Here is a 22,544-nt window from a genome sequence, read left to right on the forward strand (position 1 = left end):
ACTTGAAGCTCATGTGAGTGGAATAGAACGCAATAGAAATTAGCACAACCCAAGATAAGTAAGCAATTGAATTAGATATGGGACATCAGCACTGAATTAATCAGTGGTTTTGCGTCTGTATCCTTTTTTTTCAACTCAAATTCACATTCAGCAATCTTTTATTATTGCTGTGGGATAGAAACATTTGTGTTAATATAGATTATTAAAATGTGTTTTAAATTATTATTAATAAATGTTGTTTAATTTCTGAATAATTAGTCATGCAAATGATCTTGGCACATTTCAAACGATGCTCGGTTTTAGAACATAAACGTATGGGTCCTGCTTAATTTCCTCTATTATCGTGGCATCAGTAACGACTAGTGACAACTAGTCACTAGTCGTTACTGAGTAAAACTCATTTGTAAATCTGTTTCTTTTTTTTTTTAATGCATAGAACCTTAAAAAATGAAAAATAAATATAGATGATATGAAGGAAGGAAGGATGGATGGATGGATGGATGGATGGATGGATGGAAGGAAGGAAGGAAGGAAGGAAGGAAGGAAGGAAGGATGGATGGATGGATGGATGGAAGGAAGGAAGGAAGGAAGGAAGGAAGGAAGGAAGGAAGGAAGGAAGGAAGGAAGGAAGGAAGGAAGGAAGGAAGGAAGGAAGGAAGGAAGGAAGGAAGGAAGGAAGGAAGGAAGGAAGGAAGGAAAAAAGGATGGAAGGAAGGAAGGAAGGAAGGAAGGATGGATGGATGGATGGATGGATGGATGGATGGATGGATGGATGGATGGATGGATGGATGGATGGATGGATGGATGGATGGATGGATGGATGGATGGATGGATGGATGGATGGATGGATGGATGGATGGATGGATGGATGGATGGATGGATGGAAAGACTTAATCCCTCTGGAGATCTCCTTTGGGAAATTGGGTTTCCAGTTGACAGCAAAAAACTAGATTAATAAAAAAGAGAACAAGAACAAAGTGCAAGGAATGACAAAGTGCAAATATAAAGAACATTTATCCAAGGAAATAACACAAAGAAAATAATACAATGATTAACATAGAATAGAATAACATCATCCTTTCTTTCCACTCCTGCCCCCAAATTTAGATTAAAGTGTCTAAAAGCAGGAGGAATGGATGAGTCCCTGAGTCCATTAGTGTTGCATCATGGGAGGAGCATTCATGCACTCCATCTGGACATGGGTTTGTCATGGACCTCGCAAACTCCAAGACCATATCAAGACACCAATACACATTTGTTTTCATGGCGTCAACTTAAATTGCTTGAAGGTTTTGGCCTCTTGTCCAGATTTTTCTGACCCCCTACCTTGGAGGCATGAATACAGATTATCTCTTGCTGTTGCTGACATCCCTTCGTTACGGTACGACACTGCTTTAATCCCCATACAAAATCTTTCCATTTTTTAGCAGCAGCGGCCAGTCCAAACCTGTTTGAATTAGAACTGTTTGAAGAGACACACTCAGCAAGTTATCAATCATAGCAACATTTTAGGAACAGAAAAACTGTACGCCGAGACAGGTTAGTATTCTGTAAAGACAATGAACTAAAATAGAATAGTAGATTTGTTAAAAATCATGCCAAAGTGTGGTTAAATCTATATATATGTTGTGCGCTAAAAGCGGAATGTGTGGGTTGATCAGTAGTTATTGTAAATGTAAGCTATTTTTTTTTTTTGTTCTATTACCTGCTGCGCTAAACTATACCTCACTGAGCTAACAGGCGGGTGGACTGCATGCAGAGCTGTGAAAGCACAGGTGAGGGAGCCATTGATACAAAGCATGTCAGCAATATGCCCTTCGCTTAAGGATAAGTTCCTGTCAAAATGAACCATATGTCTACTTAAGAAGCTGGACAAACGTTCATGTTACACTTATAGCCTCGTAAACAGTGATATAGAATTTCTTCTTTACATCCAGAGCTGAAACCAAACCTGTATGTACAGTTTCGGTCACATGTACTATGTAGATGGAGGGATTAATACAGTCTTTTTAACCTATCTAATCTAAACTAATTGATTATTTGGCGAGATGGGTTTTATTTTGAACTTCTGGCACACAAACTGAGCCTGAGAAACCTGGGTGTTGTATTTGACAACGACATGTCTCTAGTTCAACACTGCAAAATCTCAAAATTTAGGAAAATGTTGTTACAACATGATCTGGAGCTTGTAATCCATGCATGTCTTCACGTCTGGACTATTGCAACAGTTTATTTTCATCTCTTAGAATGAAGGATCTGTCTCGCCTGCAGTTGATACAAAACTCTGCAGCGAGAATTCTTCCCTGCTCTAGTAGAAGAACTCACATTTCTCTGATCCATAAAACTCTTCACTGGCTTCCAGTTTCTTTCAGGATCATTTAAAAATTCTGGTTCTTACTTTCAGATCTATTCATGGTCAGACCTTCCATCACTGATCTGATCCAGACTTACACCCCAGCTCGGGCTCTGAGGTCTGTGGATCAGAATCTACTGATGGTTCCTGAACACGGTTCAGGACCAGAGGAGAGAAATCCTTCCAGACTTTTGCTCCTAATCTTTGGAACGATCTTCCTCTGTGTTTAATGATCTACTGACTCCTTCAAGAAACATCTTAAGACATTTTTATTTGTGCAGGCTTTTCCTTGATTTTTTGGAAGTCCTGTGTTGTTCTCAGCATTATCTTGAACTTTTAAGTATATATTTGATTGAGTATTGCTTTGATTGTCTAAGCGCTTTGTCACCTTGGTATGGAAAACAGTCTAAAAATATAAATGACTTACTTACTTACTGATGCAACATTAACAAGTTGAGAGAAAGAGTTTGACGGAGACGTTCGAAAATCAACCAATGACTTCTCAGGAGGTGGAGTTTTGTTTTTTTGCAACAGCTTTTTTAGCAACAGAGTGATTGTTGTGTAGGAGGGAGTCGACTCGGAAAGATGAGAGGCCACAAAGGTCACCAGGATGTCTGAGTTTGTTGAGGAAGAGACGCAGCTCTCCACCGCACACAGCAAATTCTCCAAGAACATCGCAGAACAATGATCTCACAATACTTGTATACCAGTGATACATGAGTACGCTGTCCTAATACTGCAGCTCCTCCTAAGACATGACTCGGTTTACCAAAAGTCTCCTGTGTCCATGATAACAACTGGTGTCATCACAAATGTCTTTCATCTTTCTTTTCCCTGTTCGTCTGCTCCATCCATCGCTTGCTAAGGTGTCAATTCATGTGAGGTTCTGGTCATGCAGCTGCTCATTTAAACCTATTTTTCTCCACCACGTGATTTGAAAAAATGTGACTCAACTGTGAGCGTAATGGTGTGAAGTCGCACGGCTGAGTGTGAAGCAGACTTGAGGCTGTGATGGTACCTTCATGGCCGTTTTTCAACCCTTAACCCTACTCGACTTGACTGGACTTGAGTTTCCACCAGCACTGTACTTGGAAGCAGATACTGTTATGAGTACCTTCCTGGCTCTGGTTCCAAGCCGGCACTTAAGAGGTGACGTCGAGAGTAATCACTGCAAAATCAATAGATTTGTTTCCAAGACATGAAACAAATCCTGCCATTATTTAAAAAACACAGCAAGAAGCAGTGAGGTATTTGGTCCTGAAAAGTTGTTCTGTTCTCAGCTCTAAGTACACGACTGTACACGGTAGGTAGCAAGGATTGTGGAAACGCAACGCAGAAGTGTCGAGTCCAGTCGAGTAGGGCTGGATCTTTGTGGTGGAAAAGCACCGACACAGGGTTGTAGGCAGCTGAGGCTCATGTGTTCCACAATCTCTACATCCAACAGCCAAAAATAAATGATTTAAAAGGCTGACCTTGCTTGGATATGTCGATAAACAATTCAGTTTATATGGTATTAGGTAAAAACAGGCCAGGTATGTTAACTTATATCCAGAATTTGACATACATGTTGGTGAAAGTAGAAACCAAAACTGATGAAGCAGGTCATCAGATCTGTTAGGTGGATAGTTTTAAAGAGTATTTAGTAAAATCACAACCAGATAAACTCTTTAATGTTGGTTTAAGTAGTAGTGGACGGACTGTCCGATATAGGAAGCGGCCTCTCTTGTAAGGGATCCAGACTCTCGCCTCTCTCTCTTTCCTAGACCGGAGACCAGACAACGCTTTACTGTCGGTGACCAATTCCAAAGCCATCTAATCCAGAAAACCTGATTAAAGGCTTTCTTTGAATTTCCGAACCACTTAGACCAATTTGCATGTTCAACAAAGTCCTCTTCAGAAAGACACCAATTATTGTCGTGATATTAGGGGAAATTACCGCCTGAATAAATCAATGGGTGATGATGGCGAGGACTGCGATCATCTCCTTTGTCTTGGATTGTTACAGTCATTTAATGGGTGAGAGAAAATAAATGTTTCTTATTAGGAGTTTTATCTTGCGAGTGTTCCGGACGGGAAAATCTGCATCATAAAGAATCGCTGCTGTAGTCAAGTGAGGATCTTAAATCTGTCCGCCCTGTCTTATAAATCTTATTTTAGTTTGACTGGTAGTTTACACTACATCTTTGTATTAGCTATTCCAATACCCTTACTCATCCCTCTGCCTTCATCTTTCTTCCTAACTGGCTTAAAAATGGCGTGGAAGATGTGCTGTAACGATTTTATGTCGGCTGCTCGGAATCACAAAGCTAGATCCAGGTTGAATCGTCCACAGTTAGCCTGCAGTGTGTTAGTTGAATTTCCTTCGGTGGCTGCTGATGCAGCTGCAGCCTATAAATAGGTTCCACCACAGACGGGCAATGGGAGGAGGATTTTTGGTTAACCCCTGAGACCCTGTCCTGATCTGACCGTGGCCAAAGACACATCATTAGCATCATGACGGAGAAGTTGACTTTCTGTCTGGAAACATCTGAATATCGAGGTCATGCCGGGTAGCGGTCGTTAATTTCCGATTATGGTAGTGATACCGATAGCTTCACTTCGATACCGTTTCCTGAATCGATACCAATTTCATAAGATCCCTGTGTTTACTCCGGGCAATTGGGGGAATTCTCCGTAGGTATGAGTGTGTGTGTGAACAATTGTGTGTCTTTGTGTGTCCTGCGAAAGACTGGCATCCTGTCCAGGGTGTCCCCCGCTTCTCGCCCGAAGAATCCAGGAAAGTCTCCAGCCCCCCCACAACCCCCATAAGGGAAAAATCAGTTTAAATGATATGTTAATCTTTGTATCCTTTTCTTTGGTTTATTTTCTTTGATCCATGTTCTTTATATTTGCACTTTGTCATCCTTTACACTTTGTTCTTTTATTAGCATTTTGTTATTTTATTAGATTGAAACTGACATTACACATAGTATAAATCTTGAGGTTATTTGTTCAGATTTATATAATTTCCACTACAAGCTCTTTTCTAACAGACAAACAAAAACAATATCCAGTGCAAAAGAACACTTGCTAACACATGACAAATTTATCTAAAGTTCTCTGCCTTTTTCACTTATCAAATCGTCTTTCCACACATTATAAAGTTCTGATTATGTGCAGGTACCAGAACTTGTTTAAATAACAAAGTATTTTTCGATACTCCGTACTGCCAAAGCATTAGGTCGGTGCCACAAAAGAACCAGAACTTGTCATTTAAATAACAAAGTATTTTTCGATACTCCGTACTGCCAAAGCATTAGGTCGGTGCCACTAAAGAACCCGAAGCTCGATACCTAACCCTAGTCTCAGGAAAACCTTAGATTTCTGAATTTAAATGTCATCAACCTTCACCGACTATATTTGACTTGCAGTATATTGACACATATGTGGCATACCTTCGCAAAGGAGCTCATTTTACATCACCTACTAAAAGAAGAAGAAAAAAAAAAGAATTCATCAAACATTGTGCTGGAAAAAGTAACTCTTACCCCCTGTGTTCAAACTCAAGCCTCGGTGTTGAAACCACAGCAACACCTCTGTCTCAGCTGGTCCTCAAACACCTTTCAGGTCTAAATAAGCCACACTGAAAAAAATATTGAAAGCACAGAGAATAGCTCGCCGGAAAAATGTAATCATCTGTTCCTTGTACCATCATCATCATCATCATCATCATCTGATCCATGATTGCTGCCGACCAAAGCATTAAAGTTGATTAGGTCCTCACCACCCTTAAAGCCCACCCAACACTCACAAGCCCTATTCTTTTGTGCAGGGAAATCGAGAGCATTACGGGGACATTTTTGCCCCTGATTCAGATTATCTTACATCCCCGTCTAGAAACTGGCTCCGAGCCTCTTCCACATTTGTCATTTGGGTCACAGGCACCTTCGGGGGCCGATAGCTTGGTGTGACAGCTGCGAGGTCAAGTGTCGGCTGTAGTCGTAAAAGCCTCCAATAGAGTTTTTTTTACAAAACTTCTTTTTTTTCAAGCAAAATGACAATTTTGACTATTTTCTTTGGTGTATTATTCACACGCTTATTTGAAAACAAACTTAACGAATGAGAAGTTAATGCCAGAAGTTGGGAAGATGTCATTTGTTTGACATCAGAACCGTGAGATAAGTATATACTTTGAATATCGACTCGGGTAAAAAGACATTGAATGACAAGCTTATCACGACTGGCTGACGGGAGTTAGCTGAGCTTGATGAACGATAACACCTGATAAATGTCTTAGAATCCTTCCCTGCATATTAACACATCTCCATCCACAGGTTTTCCCCTGATGGACGTGCATGATTCAAATGGCCCTAATTCAACAGCAAAGCTTTGCCTCTGTGAACCGCCCCCTTTTTTTTAAGCCATTAGGGAACATCTCTTCTTAAAGCACCATCCATTTTTTATTTTGCGACTCAATCATTTTTGGCAGAGACAGATCTCCGCGTGGCATCGACGGGGGGCGGCTTATGATGTGCTGAATCTTTTAAATTGATCTCACAGGGGATTACGGGTCAGTTAATTAAGGTTTGGTATCATTAAGTAGGGATAGATAAGGAAACTGTTGAAACAGAGATGGCCTGCCAGCGCAGGAGATCTCATCAGTTCCAGACGTAATGACAGTTCTTAGCGTGGCGCCACAATAATGGTCGCTTTGGCAAGTTGTATAATCAAATGTAGCTGTTAGTCATTTAAAGTCAGTCTCACTGTAAATAACACCATGATAATGGTGATAATATAGAACGACTACCATTGGGTGTATGTGCTAAGCGCTAACCAAACCTACGGGAGACCAGAAACATTTGTCATTATTGTCAAATTGAGTTTATAATAATAATAAAAAATGTTTTTCCTATGTAGCCATGAGTGCTGCTTTAAGCCACATACTTACCCAAATGATGAGTGGCTGATAAAAGCTATTAGCTTCGTCTCTAGGAAAGGGAAGCGACATGATCATTTTTTCTCACCGTCACAATTCGCCGGATAGAAAAAACAAACCAAAAAAAAAACTAAAATAAATCTTAGTTTAAAGCAATCTTAAAATGTAGCAAAATGCTAGTTTTGAGGGCTTATCAAATGCGTCTGGCATGCAGGAAAATGTTTGGTGATTGAAAGTAATAGTCTCCAAACGTAAGTAATAATGTCTGTTGTTTACTTGGTAATTAGTTGTTTTTATGATGATATATATACATATATATATATATCTGTGTGTATCACCTCTTTAATTCAGTTTATTTGATACAATTCCCATCATAATTCTGTAAAATTCTGTTACTGAAGCACCTTTGTAGTGTAATATTAACTTCACTTGCTTGGATGACTACATCAAATGAAGAGCGAAAATTTGTCAGGTGGTCCTGGCAAAAAAGAAAAAACTAAAGATGTTCCACGTGCTTATTGTGAGAAGGGGCCATTTATTTCCTAAGTTACTGCAGCAAAATCAATCCAACATGATTATTTTAATACGTGTCTCGGTCATTAACAAGGGTGGCGGAAAGGTCAAGGATTGGAATCGGCTTATGGTCGTAGTTAAAGACTTGAGGTTATCCCACATGTACAACGTAAATCAATACGATTGCTCCAGAAGGGGCCGTTTCTGGTTCCACGGCCATATTCCCCGCCGTCATCGTGACTGTTTCATAGATATACGAAAATTGTTTTGAAAAGAAATTCATCCGAGAGGCCCCTTTAACCTAATTTATAGAGGAGAAATGATAAGTTCCAAGATGCATTACTTTTGCACTCGGAGAGCTCTTGTTCAAGATGCCATCTAAGTCGTCCTTCACATATCTTATCTTCTTTTCCTCTCACGACCAAATCTTTCCTCTACAGGACTGCACTTCTGCCTCCAGTTTTGAAGACACAATTTTCCCTCTCAAAGGATTGAATGCATTATTAAAACAACTGGGAGTCTAATTATAATTTTTATTTTCTGGAATACATTTATTTTTAAACGTGGGGGGTGACAAAGTTTAGAATATTTCTACAGATGTAGTCGAGGGTTGTAACAGTTATGTAACTGGTTACATGTCGTTGTTTTATACAAACACTAGATGATTCTCTCATCATTCAAAAAGCCTACTAATCCCATCTCAGCAAAGCACTTCCAGTAGTTATCGGACAGAAAGTACTCATTCTTGTAGATCCACTTCAAATAGATACTAAATTAAAGCCAACATAACAGATACATGTAGAAACATTTTTAATTTAAAATTCCAACCCTCTTTCTTTCTAATAGTTGATTCACATTGAATAAAAAAATCCTGATGTCATTATAATGACCCTGGACAACAAATATTTTGATTATTGATACTTGGATTGTGAGAAAATTGACAAGAGGAGAGAGAGGATCGGGTTTAACAAACTCCAATCCAAGAACTTTGATGGGTCAGTTAAAATTGATGGATTTTTTTTCAGCCCAATCTATTTCAAATGTGACAATGTGATTATTTCTTTAATTGTTAGTTTAATTCAGGTGGCAACAAAGCAAGAACCGCTTTAAAAAGGCCAAATAAATTATTCCTACAGGTTACGTTTCTGACCTACTTGAAGAAATGTCAACCTGATTATTTAATAAGATAAATATCATAAATCATTGAGAATAATATATCAAAGTACGGCTAACTGGTAGTAGATCTTGGCATTACTCAGTGACCTTAAGTAGCTTGCGGTTTCAAGTCGATTTTTCCAAAACAATCCCACGTCAAAACTGTAGAGAAAGCTCTACTTACTTGGCTCTAGTGTTTTTACATGAAGTGCTCTACAGCCCAGTCGTCTCTTGGCTCTCTGTGACACCGTTTCTAAAAGGCTTTTTGTTGCCACGCCGATGCCGCAAGTCGAGTGGCTGTCGCGAAAGATTTTCAAGCAGAGTTTTTGCTTTTAGTCACAGACGTTTGTTTTGTTTGAATCTCCAAACGGTGCGGCTTAAGATCTCAACCGCATCAATAAGTTTTGACGGCGCCGATATTAGAAACGAGCAGATGGCCATCTTCTCAGGCCGTTGGCAGAGTTAGTCAGACATTTCACGGCCAAATCTCAAAGTCTCAAAAGAACCCCAATACACAACAAAAATACACTCCATAGCCAAGACAAAATGGAAAATGATGGTTTCCTAATGGGCCTCGTCTATGTGGGGAATTTGAATAAGTATGTTTGGTATTTATATTTAGTCGTCTGAAATGATTATGAATTGATTACATTAAAATTTTAAGCAAAAAATATGGATCTTATGAGCATGAGCAACGTTAGCGTCCAACAAAAAGCTGTCTGGGACAAAATATATATTAAATGAACACATTTTCAAGCTGGTTCTTTACAGACCACCAATGTTAATATTGCACTTGTTCTGGATATCGTGCAGCGAGGGCCTTAAAACATCGAACTAAACAATTTCATGATTCGACGGGAACATCGGACTAAAACGGTTATTCCCAGGATGAATGAACGTGTAAAACGTGATGTTTTGATGAAAATACTGTCAGCAGAGAGAGTCACTATAACCTGTGACACGTGGACTTCATCTTAAATTTTCTAAACAAGAAGCTCACCAAGTGAGAACAAAGTCACAGGACTTGACCCGAGTTTAATGCTATTGTTAATATTTTATTATTACAAAACATATGCTACACTTTGAGACTTCGTTTGCACATAAAACAAAAACATAACGTTACATCTATAACTCTAAGAATATACCTGCCAAAGATACAGCCTAGATTTTATTTCTTTTTCTTTTTATTATTTTTTATTTCTGGGTGTTTTATTTTCTTGGTACATTGCTCTGGCTGTTGTTGAACCGAATTTCCCCTCGCGGGACAAATAAAGGATTCTGATTCTGTAGAGGGCAGAGCATGCGTGAGGTGGAACTGAAAAATGAAAGTAGATTGTAACACAGTTATTAAGCCATTTTCATTATATTAAAGGCAGATTCTGAATTAAACTAAAATGAATCGATTCAGAACCTTATGAATCCAAATTAAATTAATTTTGGAAACTAGCAATGATACCAAGCTCTATTCATATTCAGATACTTCCTTTGAAAATAACTGTATATTATACACTAAAGAATGTCACATTGGGTAACATCCGTTGAGACTTGCTGCAGAAAAACAGGAAGTCACACAACAATAGACACACACTGTATGGCTATTGAAAATTTCCCAAACTATCAGCTTTCCTCAATTGCACCTTATTCAGTTTCCCCCAAACTCTGCATCTTGGATGGAATCAAGCTAAACAGGAAAACTGCAGTTCCAAGATGGCCGCAACCAAAGATTGGCTTTAAAACCGTACTTCAGTACCGGACGGGTCACATCACAGATACTACGTTCATAGTTTATACAGTCTGTGGAATCATCAGTAAAAACAAATTAACACGCAGGTTTTACTATATTATTGGAAAAAGAATAATCTTCTTCCTTTCATCTGGAATTTCTTTTGTCAAAAGTCAAAAGCAAATTTTCATGCCAAATAGGATACTGGATAACAAACGTCAAAGACGATTTATTTACCCACTTACGCCTTTGATAGTTGCAGCTCTGACAGCTCCCTTTGTAGCACCACCTAGAAAACACTGCCTGAGGCGAGCGAGCGTTTCTCTTGAGGCGAGAGGTTATTTGAGTTATTTTACATTCCATGGGAAACCACTGTTTACTCAAATAAACCCCGCTTAGCGTCGTCACCCCATGTGGGACCAAATACAGTATATGAGCAAAAATGTAGAACGCTTGTTTACCTCTGAGAGGATTGTGTCGGATCAGAACCGTCACCTCATGGAAAGGTTTACTGGGCCACGATTTTCTTCTTCAAAGCAGCATTAAGTTGTTCCATTAAAATCCTGTCGACCTCTTTCTTTTACGCTGCCAGAGGCTCGCTGGAGAAGAAGTCATGCAAATGCTAAATGACGTCCCTGTGAATATTAGAACAGAAAACAGGTACTTCGTCTTCAAACTGAGCCCACAGATAGATGAGACCATTGTTCTTGGCATCCCTCCCCGCCCTGCAGTATCTGGTCACGAGTCATTACTTCTGCCTCCAGCAGAATGCCTGACATGGTACAGAACACCGTGCCGTGTCAGTCTTCATTGAGACTTAACCATGTGTGCGCTCCTAAGGCTGCCAAAGTGACTGTCTGGCTGACGGTACGGAGTCAGCAGGTTTTCAGCACAAGCTTATCATAGTGGCGAAAGAAATCAATCATGTAATTGCCGCCGGGAGTATTATCTACTTCCAGGCTCGCCAGACAACAGTGGCTGGATTGGGAGAAGATGAAGGGGCAAACCTTGTGTCTCCATCCATCAGTCACTTCTCCAACTCATTATCTTTTCTCTTTTTTTTTCCCCCCCTTGTTCCTCAGGTCACAGATGGAGGGACAATCAAGCAAAAAATCTTTACCTACGATGCTATGTTCAACACCAATTACTCTCACATGGAGGATTATCGCAGACGGGAGGACCTCGTGTACCAATCCACTGTCAGGTGAGTCTTGACTTCCACAGGTGGCCTGGATTTATTTTGTTTTTTATGTGTTGTTGTTTTTAATTGTTTCTTAAACAAGATTTGTGGCAGTGATTGGTGCAACTGGCTTAAAACAAGAAGGTTGCTGGTTCAGTTGAGGTGTAACAACTTTCTGTGTGGAGTTGTATATTCTCACTTGGTTTACTCCGGACACTCTAGTTTCCTCCCAAATTTCAAAAACGTACATATGTTGATTGGAAACTTGGGGAAATTGTCTAGAGGTATGTGTGTGTGTGTGTGAATGTACGTCTTTAACAGACTGGCGTCCTTTTCAGGGTGTCCCTCGTCTCTCGCCTGTTGAATCTGGGATAGGCTCCAGCCCCCCAAAGACCCTCATAAGGGAATAAGTGCTACACAAGAAATTAAGTAATGTGGCAGTTATTAAACTTCAACGTGGGTTTTTTGAATATGTAGTAATAAGTGAAAAAGACACATGATTCTTAACTCACTATACATTTTTTAGAAACCACTTGATTTGTTTGTCATTCACATTCATTCTTTCAAAGTTATTGTATGTAAAGGGATTTCAAAGTGTTTTTTTTTCACCACTTAATAAACATTTTTTTGCAACTAAACCAACAGCCTAACTTCCATCGAATGTGTTGCATTGTCTTTACACTTAAGTGCTTATACTGCACAGTTGTGTATCAGATCAACAAGTGAAACAAGAGGATAAATGAACCACTTCAGGAAACCAATGCCAAAGTAGAGAAACTGAAAGACAGTGTTTTCGTGCAGGATTTCTCAGAAAATGAAACAACTCATTACAATGTTTTACTACAGGCCAAACCAAATACAAAGGCTCGAGGAGCCTCGTGATGGCAGGTGGAGGATAAAGACTTTAGTGTTAAAGGTTGAGCAAACATCTGGATGTGTCACTCAAGATTTTAATTGCATTGCTTCAATGTAGCGAAAATATCTTTAAGGTCCAACTAATGTCTTTATTTAAGTGTCTCTTAAATAATAGTCGGACTCTATTGTATCATCAATGTGTGTTTGTTTGTACAAAACTCTATTTTCATTGAAATATTGACACTAGAAAATGATCATAAGCCCCGCCCACTGAAAACACTTTAGATTAAAGAGGTTAAATCTTGTTGACAATAACCACGCCCACTCTGCTGTGATTGGTCAAGCACGTCATCCATCCTGTAAGTCTTCACCTCCAAGGGACTCGTTGTATAAACAAAGCAGGGTCGGATTACAGCTGGCTGGAGGAGGAGTGAAGCAATTATTATGTCATAATGAACTCCGCTCTTGTAACCTCTTGTTCGCCCAGATTTCGGAGAAAATGTATAAGGTAATTAGTTCATAACATGGTCATGATGAGGGACTTACTGCATCTTGGAGAGGAAGACTTGTAATTCAGGAGAGTTGGAGTTTGATATTATTTGACCTTTAAAATAAACACAAACTCAAGCCAAAATAAATGTTTGTATAACTGATTATATAATGAACAAAACAACGATTCTAGGAAAGTTGACGGGTGGATAATTTGTTTGCGATTGATTAAACAATAACCAAAGCATGCATTTACATTAACGCATACTAAACAGAACCACAGCTAGTAATATAGCAGAGTGGCACTTCAATTAGTTTCCTGCAGAGGAGAGAAGTACTGACATAATCTCGCTAAACACATGGAAAAAAAAGAAAAAAGGATTTCATCGTGCATAATGTTGTTGATTGAAAAGGAAAACTAGGTCTTTTGTTCTTGGAAAAAGCCTTGAAATGTGTTTTTTAGGCTCATAAATAGTAATAATATCAAATAACAAGCATGGTTTATTGTCCTGTTTTCCCTGTTTTGTTATTTTTGCTTTAAAATGAACTGTGCCGTGATATTTATAGACAGACGCTAAAGAGAAGCGTTACGATGAAATGAACTTTCCCTTCGAGCATCCGTCATTGATTCATGTTCAGTTTTCCTGATATTCTCATTGAGCGGAGCAGAGATTGTGTCGGACAGATCAACCTTTCCTCTGCAGGTCAGTGGGGCTCAAGTCAAAGTGACCATTCCAGGGAGATGTTTCCATTCTCTCCCTGGAAGTTCTGACCTATTTATTAGTCATGGGCTGATGAAGCTTCATGAAGCAGGTTCCCCTTTTCTTTCTGAGCCCAATAGATGTCTTTACTGCTCTGGTATCTAGTTCTTTGACCAGATATTGTATTAAAACCTTACATATTTTTAAAGCAGAGCATCACCTACTGTGTGCTAAAACATGACACTGTTTCATGAAGCTTCATCAGCACTACACTGGTAACAAGGACACAAACAGGATGGAAAAAACACCCTTTCATATATGGTTTTATGAATACATGTTGGAAGCAAATAATGTCTTATTTGTAGCGATGTCCTGATGAAGCTTCATGAAACAGTGTCATATGTTTTAGATCGCAGGTGGTAAACTGCACAAAAAAAACATTTAAGTTTTAAAAAATACAATAGGTGTTCAACGCAATAAACTACAGAGCAGAGAGTGACATCTAGTGGGGAAAGGGACACTGCTTCATGAAGCTTCGTCAAAGCATCACTATGTGTTGCATTTTGGCCATCGCTTCAATTTGTCCTCTGGATTCTAGGTCTGATCAGTGAGATCATGCATACATTTGTCATAATCCTTTGAGTGAGGCGCTACAAGTTGTGCTGATGAAGATTCATGAATCTTTGTATTTCGGAGCCTACCAATTGTCACTCTCTTCTCTGTAATCTGGTGCCCATCGCTTGCTTAAAGTTAACAAGAGGTGGAAAAAAAACACTTTTTTTTTTGTTTTAAAAAGGAAACTAGCTAGATTTTTCATCATTTTTGACCACAGGAGGGAACATGGTGTGAGGTAGTGGGGAAGCTCTCTTCTGCAGTGTGAACAAATTCAAATTTTGAGCCATGGGAAAGTCAAATGAAATCACAAATGCATGCATAGAAGCTAATAATAATAATAATGTCATGCTTGTATGGAATTAAAAGTAGTGATGTGTTGATGAAGCTTCATGAAGCAGTGTCATGTAGTTCAGAGGTCAGTAGGTGGCGCCATCCGTTTAAAAATGATCTTTCATTAGAACAGTCGTTCAAAACAAGGGAAACTGTTGCAAAGACCGCCATCTGGTGGACTCTGAAAATAATGACACTGATTCATGAAGCTTCATCAGACCATCACTATGCGACAGATCCCGAAAAATGACGTAGAAGCTGTTAATAGAAGGAGAAAAACGCATTAAAAAGCTTTTTACCTTCCTTGGAATGAGACGAAGAAAATGGGGATATTTATGTAATTGTTTAATAATAAGGGAGTAGTTAGTACACCATGGTTTTCCAAATTTTTGGAGTTTTGCAGACAAATAAGTACAAAAAACAGATCAGTTCATGGCAGCCATTTTGAGTCCAAGTAGAACCATGAGAGAACCAAACTGACTTAGGTTCTCTTCATAGATACAGATGTTGAAGGGGAATCTTTTTTTTTCTGTAGTAATGGGCTGATGAAGCTTCATGAAGCAGTTCTTCTATATACAACTACCTGTTGAGTCGGTGCTTTATTTGAACACATCGCAGAGAAAACATTAAGAACTTCACGTAGCAGGACCAGCAGATGATGTTTACCAGGTCTCAGTTGACCCGAGAGATGCTGGTTGGGAAAACCGTTATTGCAGGTGGCTCGTGTGCGATGATGTACATCTTCCTTTCTTCTCTGAGACCTTCCTGTAGTCCGTGCGTGGATGTGTGGACGTGGGAGTGTTTCTGATTTGCTGTGCGCATCATGTTTACATGTCTGTGTGCATGTACGTGTGTACGACGATCCATTGTGATGATTCGCCCACTCTCCCAAAGGGATAGTAGGATTGTCCAGATAAATCATCCTCAGATGAGCAGCCTCGCTGCACACGAGAGAAGGGGGAGAAAAAGAGGAGAAAACGCAGAGAAAATTGTAACAGAATGAAGAGCAGATGGACAGAAGTGATGGAGAAAGTCAGCGGCGCATGATCCATTATACGATGAACGTGTTAACAAGCAGCAGGAAGAGTTTCTACTCTTTAACCTCAGTCGTTTTTCTGTATCTACCTTTCATTTTACAGGTTTTCTTGACGAACAGAAACATAAGTGGATTTCCTGGTCGTCTTCACCTGCTTGTGTGTTCCTGGCAGTTAAAACATGACGATATACTCAAGTTTAGAAATGGATGGATGGATGGATGGATGGATGGATGGATGGAAGGAAGGAAGGAAGGAAGGAAGGAAGGAAGGAAGGAAGGAAGGAAGGAAGGAAGGAAGGAAGGAAGGAAGGAAGGAAGGAAGGAAGGAAGGAAGGAAGGAAGGAAGGAAGGAAGGAAGGAAGGAAGGAAGGATGGATGGATGGATGGATGGATGGATGGATGGATGGATGGATGGATGGATGGATGGATGGATGGATGGATGGATGGATGGATGGATGGATGGATGGATGGATGGATGGATGGATGGATGGGAGGGAGGGAGGGAGCGAGGGAGGGAGGGAGGGAGGGAGGGAGGGAGGGATGGATGGATGGATGGATGGATGGATGGATGGATGGATGGATGGATGGATGGATGGATGGGTGGGTGGGTGGATGGATGGATGGATGGATGGATGGATGGATGGATGGATGGATGGATGGATGGATGGATGGATGGATGGATGGATGGATGGATGGATGGATGGATGGATGGATGGATGGATGGATGGATGGATGGATGGATGGATGGATGGATGGATGGATGGATGGATGGATGGATGGATGGATGGATGGATGGATGGATGGATGGATGGATGGATGGGAGGGAGGGAGCAAGGGAGGGAGGGAGGGATGGATGGATGGATGGATCACACCTAGGAACTCATTTGATCCGTGGGGTAAATTTAAAGATAAGATAAAACAATTTCTAATGACCATCTTGGGCTGAATCAAATCTGGTCAAGGACCACAAACATGCCTGATCAAGGGATTTCTCGAGCGGCCGTTAAACTGCAAAAAAACAAAAAAAACAAAAAAACGTTTCTTGGATGCACTCGGGCCGACGTTCTGAAGTCGAAGAGAGTCTTTTGTGTTCCGGTCTCAACGGTGGTTCCAGCCTCCTCTGTATCTGCGGCGGGGAGAAGATCTATCAAAGGAAGAGAAGTCGAGCTTTGTGGGTTCACAGCCACAAAAACAATTACTCCTCCCTCGGCGTGATGTAAATCCCGGGGTTCTCCTCATCATTCCTGTTTCGTTCGGCTTCCTCCAGGACGCACGGATGATTGCGTCTCACTTTGTGTCCCGGCCTCTCGTCCATCCATCGTCTTCTCCCTTCCCTTTTCGCCGCTGACTTTTCCGAGGGTCCATCTTGACCCGTTCACCCGTGAAGCTCGAGGCCAGAGGGAACGTCTTACGATGTGCGAGTTAATTTGATGCCTGGAGTGAGTGAGCGAGCGATCGGACGCTTTTTTTTTCTCTGTCACGACGGCGGTTTTTCACGGGCAGAGCGAGCCTCGGGGGAGAAAAAAAAGGCCTACGTTACAGATCAGGTGCGACTCTCCGGGGATCATCGATCTTCCTTTACAGTCCGATGTTTTTTTTTTTAGCCGCCTCTCCGACGGGACCCCTTTTTCACTATCGATCCCTGTTTCTTTTCTTCTTCTCTTTCTTTCGTTGTGTGGCTGAAAAAAACAAAAAAAAACAGTTATTCATTTGCAATCGTGACGCACGTCTTTATTCCGACGCTCCTCCTCAACATCCACCTCTTTGTTCGTGTCAGAACCGATTTATCTTCTTCCGCTCGGATTAATGAAGCTCCATAATTGCCAAACAAAGTAAAAAGGCCGACGTGATTAATGTAGCGTCTGAAACAATTAAGGAGATAAATATGAAATCAGGAAATGTTCAAATATTAAACGGTGGATTAATTTAACTCTTAACTCTATAGATTTGTGTAAAATAGACTCTTGTTAATGTCGTTCTCTACTGACCAACAAATTCAACGTTATATTGTCGAACATTTACTTCACTAACAAGATCTAGAATTGTTTTCCAGGAAGATCTTTCAAGCTTGATTCCTTTGAAGAAACATATCTATTTTAAATGTTGATTTAGATTAGATTAGATTAAATAGACGTTATTAATCCCTCTGGAGTTCACGGCAGACAAAAGAAGGTACAGCAAGTTTCATAAAAGCAAGAACAAGAACAAAGTGCAAATGCAAAGTGCAAAGGGAGAACAAAGTGCAAATTAAAGTGCATAGATCAAAGGAATTAACCCACAGACCTAATAGGATACAAGGATTTACCACAAGCACAGTTTTTCTTTTTTCTTTCTCTAAAAAAAAAATAAATTCAAAAGTGTTTTTGTGCATTTTAACCGCTATACAGAAAATAATTTATATTTATATTGTTTTCGGGCCTTCGGGTCACCTTGATATATATATATATATATATATATATACTGTATATATATATATATATATTCCAAGTTTACTTAATAAGAGAGCAGAACTGAAAGTTTGGGTAAGAGCATCAAGAAAATAGAATCATCTTTTTCTTATAATGAACAATTATTAGTAGTTATTTTGCTGAAAGTGTAGTAATAGGTTGATATACGAAGCATCATCTTTTCTGTCCTGCCCTCTAGAGCTCTCTGCTCTACGACTACATTATCAAAACCATCATTTGCAAACTGTCTGCCTTGTGTTATCTCTGGGTCATGGTGACCAGAAGGCCTGGAAACAAATATAATTGTTTTATCCCTTGTGTTGCTTCTGGGTCAAGATGAACGACCTCTACAACTGCATATGTATTTATGGAAGCCAGGAAGGTCATTCACCTTGACCCAGAGGTCACACAAGGGATACCACAAACGTATTTGTTTTAGGGCCTCCGGGTCACCTTGACCCTGTGATTAAACAAGGGTTAAAGTTATTTTTTGGAAACTATGGATCATTTATATTATTATTAATAAGGATTTCTCGTCTTTCTTAGTTTAAAAGTCGAGGTGTTAGACATGTTTTCACCATTATTATTGTTAAAAAATGATTTAAATTATAAAATGATTTTTTCTGTTGAGGTTCTTTTTTTGTGGAGATTTAAAATATATTTCTTGGATAAGAAGATTCAAAATAGCTTTGATCCAAAGAACACATTTTTTTTATACCACACAAGTCCATGAAGCTTCAAACAAGACGACGCTTTATGTTTTAAAAAAACGCTTCATAAATGATTCACTTCTTGAAAAAAGCAAGAGTCTGTGATCGCGGAGGAGCAACGATCACTTCCTGTGACGGACAACCTTCTTGAACATCGAGGATGAGTTACTGTAGATCAACACTCTTTTAATTATTGACACAAAACCCAGGACTTTCCCCCCCCCCCCCCCCCCCCCCCTCACTCGATCCTTCAAACAGGCGCCGCGGCCCGAGAAAAGATTATTTTCATCCGAGTCAAAACCTTCCGGGAGTTTCCGAGAATGAAGTTATGACCAAGTAATCCGCGGGAAGACGGTGCTTTGGACGAGACGAGCGCTCGGGGAAATGTTTCTAAAGCTGACACGGATTTGATTTTTAACCTGAGTGAGGAGGGACCAGACACCACCCGAGGAATCGTGTCGACAGAAGCCCGGGTTCTGGCTCCATTGTCTGTATCGATGAACATCTTCTCTAACCTGGTGACGCTCCTGAGTCGTCCGTCGGAGACACTTGAGTGGCCGGGAAACGCATCTTTAACATCTTCTCTTGCATAGTTTTGTCATAAAACAATAAAACATTCATGCGATTTGTGGTTCAGGCCAGAAAACACTGTTTTTATTTTCATTTCCATCGGTCCACTCCGCCCCAGGAAAGCACAAGAGGATTCGAGACAATACATTTGTGTGCAATTTCAAATAATGTAATGTATTTTCATATGCCTTCACTTATTTAGCCATGAGTCATAAAAAATTAAATCAAAAAGGAGTTTTGAAGGTCAAACGCTCCATTCATTATTCATGTTTGGCCATATAGTTCTTTTTTTGTTATTCCTTCTGATTTGTTATTCCTTCCGATTTTCATCGTTTTTAAACGTTAGATGATAAAGCCTTGATAGATCATTATATCAAGCTTTTAAATGATTTTGATTTAAAAATGAACTCAAAAAGGAGTTTTGAAGGTCAAACGCTCCATTAATTATTCATGTTTGGCCATATAGTTCTTTTCTTGTTATTCCTTCCGATTTTTATAGTTTTTAAACATTAGATGATAAAGCCTTGATAGATCATTATATCAAGCTTTTAAATGATTTTGATTTAAAAATGAAATCAAAAAGGAGTTTTGAAGGTCAAACACACCATTAATTATTCATGTTTGGCCATATAGTTCTTTTCTTGTTATTCCTTCTGATTTTTATAGTTTTTAAACGTTAGATGATAAAGCCTTGATAGATCATTATATCAAGCTTTTAAATGATTTTGATTTAAAAATGAAATCAAAAAGGAGTTTTGAAGGTCAAATGCACCATTCATTATTCATGTTTGGCCATATAGTTCTTTTTTTGTTATTTTTCTGATTTTTATAGTTTTTAAACATTAGATGATAAAGCCTTGATAGATCATTATATCAAGCTTTTAAATGATTTTGATTTAAAAATGAAATCAAAAAGGAGTTTTGAAGGTCAAACGCACCATTAGTTATTCATGTTTGGCCATATAGTTCTTTTCTTGTTATTCCTTCTGATTTTTATAGTTTTTAAACATTAGATGATAAAGCCTTGATAGATCATTATATCAAGCTTTTAAATGATTTTGATTTAAAAATGAAATCAAAAAGGAGTTTTGAAGGTCAAACACACCATTAATTATTCATGTTTGGCCATATAGTTCTTTTCTTGTTATTCCTTCCGATTTTTATAGTTTTTAAACATTAGATGATAAAGCCTTGATAGATCATTATATCAAGCTTTTAAATGATTTTTGATTTTAAAATGAAATCAAAAAGGAGTTTTGAAGGTCAAACGCACCATTAATTATTCATGTTTGGCCATATAGTTCTTTTTTTGTTATTCCCTCCGATTTTCATCGTTTTTAAATGTTAGATGATAAAGCCGTGATAGATCATTATATCAAGCTTTTAAATGATTTTGATTAAAAAATGAAATCAAAAAGGAGTTTTGAAGGTCAAACACACCATTAATTATTCATGTTTGGCCATATAGTTCTTTTTTTGTTATTCCTTCCGATTTTTATAGTTTTTAAACATTAGATGATAAAGCCGTGATAGATCATTATATCAAGCTTTTAAATGATTTTGATTAAAAAATGAAATCAAAAAGGAGTTTTGAAGGTCAAACACACCATTAATTATTCATGTTTGGCCATATAGTTCTTTTTTTGTTATTCCTTCCGATTTTTATAGTTTTTAAACATTAGATGATAAAGCTGTGAGAGATCATTATATCAAGCTTTTAAATGATTTTTGATTTAAAAATGAAATCAAAAAGGAGTTTTGAAGGTCAAACACACCATTCATTATTCATGTTTTAAGCTTTTCTTTCTGGTTTTACTTTTATTTTTTGTTCTTTCAGATTTGTGGAGTATTTAGATATTAGATGATGAAGCCTTGATAGATTTTTATATCAAGCTTTTAGATGCTTTTAATCAAAAGTGTGTTTTGACCTTGAAGCTCTAAACACAACCTTTTTTTTTTTATTTTGACTGAACATAGACAAGCAATAAAAAGTAATTTTGGATGATCATCAGATAAACATGAGTTGTACTGATAGCAAGTACTTTTTCTTTTACAAATACAAATCAAAAACACCATTAATTATTCAATTTTAATCTTACATTTTTGGCCCTGAAGGCAGTTATGTTTGTTTTATTTTTTGTTATTCGTATTTTTTTTATTTTGTTTTACTAAACATAGACAAACAATAAAAAGCAAGTTTAGTGAGAAGTTTACATGAGTTGTACTGGGAGCAAGTACTTGTTCTTTTAGAAATACAAGTCAAAAACACCATGAATTGTTCAATTTGAATCTTGAATTAATGGCCATGAAGGCAGTTATGTATGTTTTCTTGTTTGTTATTATTTCCCACTTTTAATATTAGAAGATGATAAAGCCTTAAAAATATGTTAAAATCAAGCTTTCAAATATTTTTTAATTAAAAAAGTGTGTTTTGACCGTAAACATAAACTTTTTCCTGAACAAACACAAACAATAAAGTGTTAGTTTAGAGTTTCATAGCATTTTTTTTAACAGATACACATGACTTGTACTGGTAGCAATAACTTTTTTTTAGAAATACAATTAAATATTCAATTTTAATCTTTAATTGTTGACCATCAAGGCAGTACTTTTCCTGTTGGTTATTATCTCTGTTTTCTTTTACATTCTTTTAATATAAGATGAAGACTTGATAGATTTTTTAGATCAAGTTTATAAAGGTTTTTTATCCAACAAGTGTTTTCAGACTTTTGTGCCTTTATATTTTATATTTTTCCTTTATTAATCCCACTCAAGGACATTTTAGTTAAGTGTAGGTTTGGCAAAAAATGTTTTTACAGATACACACTTGAACTGAAAGCAAGTACTTGAAAAATCAAATACTTACAAGAAAAAAGTTTCAAAGAGTATTACTGCAGCACCGGGGATAGAAGTCAGCAGACAAACCATGAAAAGGTATAAATAACAATTTTA

At 38.4% G+C, this 22,544-nt stretch overlaps 1 protein-coding gene across 2 annotated transcripts in view; it reads left to right on the top strand.

Moving 5' to 3' along the window:
- igsf21a (immunoglobin superfamily, member 21a) overlaps positions 1-22,544 on the top strand; it is a 291,710-nt gene that overhangs the window by 119,123 nt on the left and 150,043 nt on the right. For both annotated transcript variants that reach the window (XM_087800827.1, XM_087800828.1), the window contains exon 3: positions 11,742-11,863. In XM_087800827.1, coding sequence (XP_087656953.1) covers positions 11,742-11,863 — 122 coding nt within the window. The remainder of the gene's footprint in view (positions 1-11,741; positions 11,864-22,544) is intronic.

The sequence above is a fragment of the Callionymus lyra genome, chromosome 10, assembly GCF_982586985.1.
Source record: "Callionymus lyra chromosome 10, fCalLyr1.hap1.1, whole genome shotgun sequence".
NCBI classification, from domain to species: Eukaryota; Metazoa; Chordata; class Actinopteri; order Syngnathiformes; family Callionymidae; genus Callionymus; species Callionymus lyra.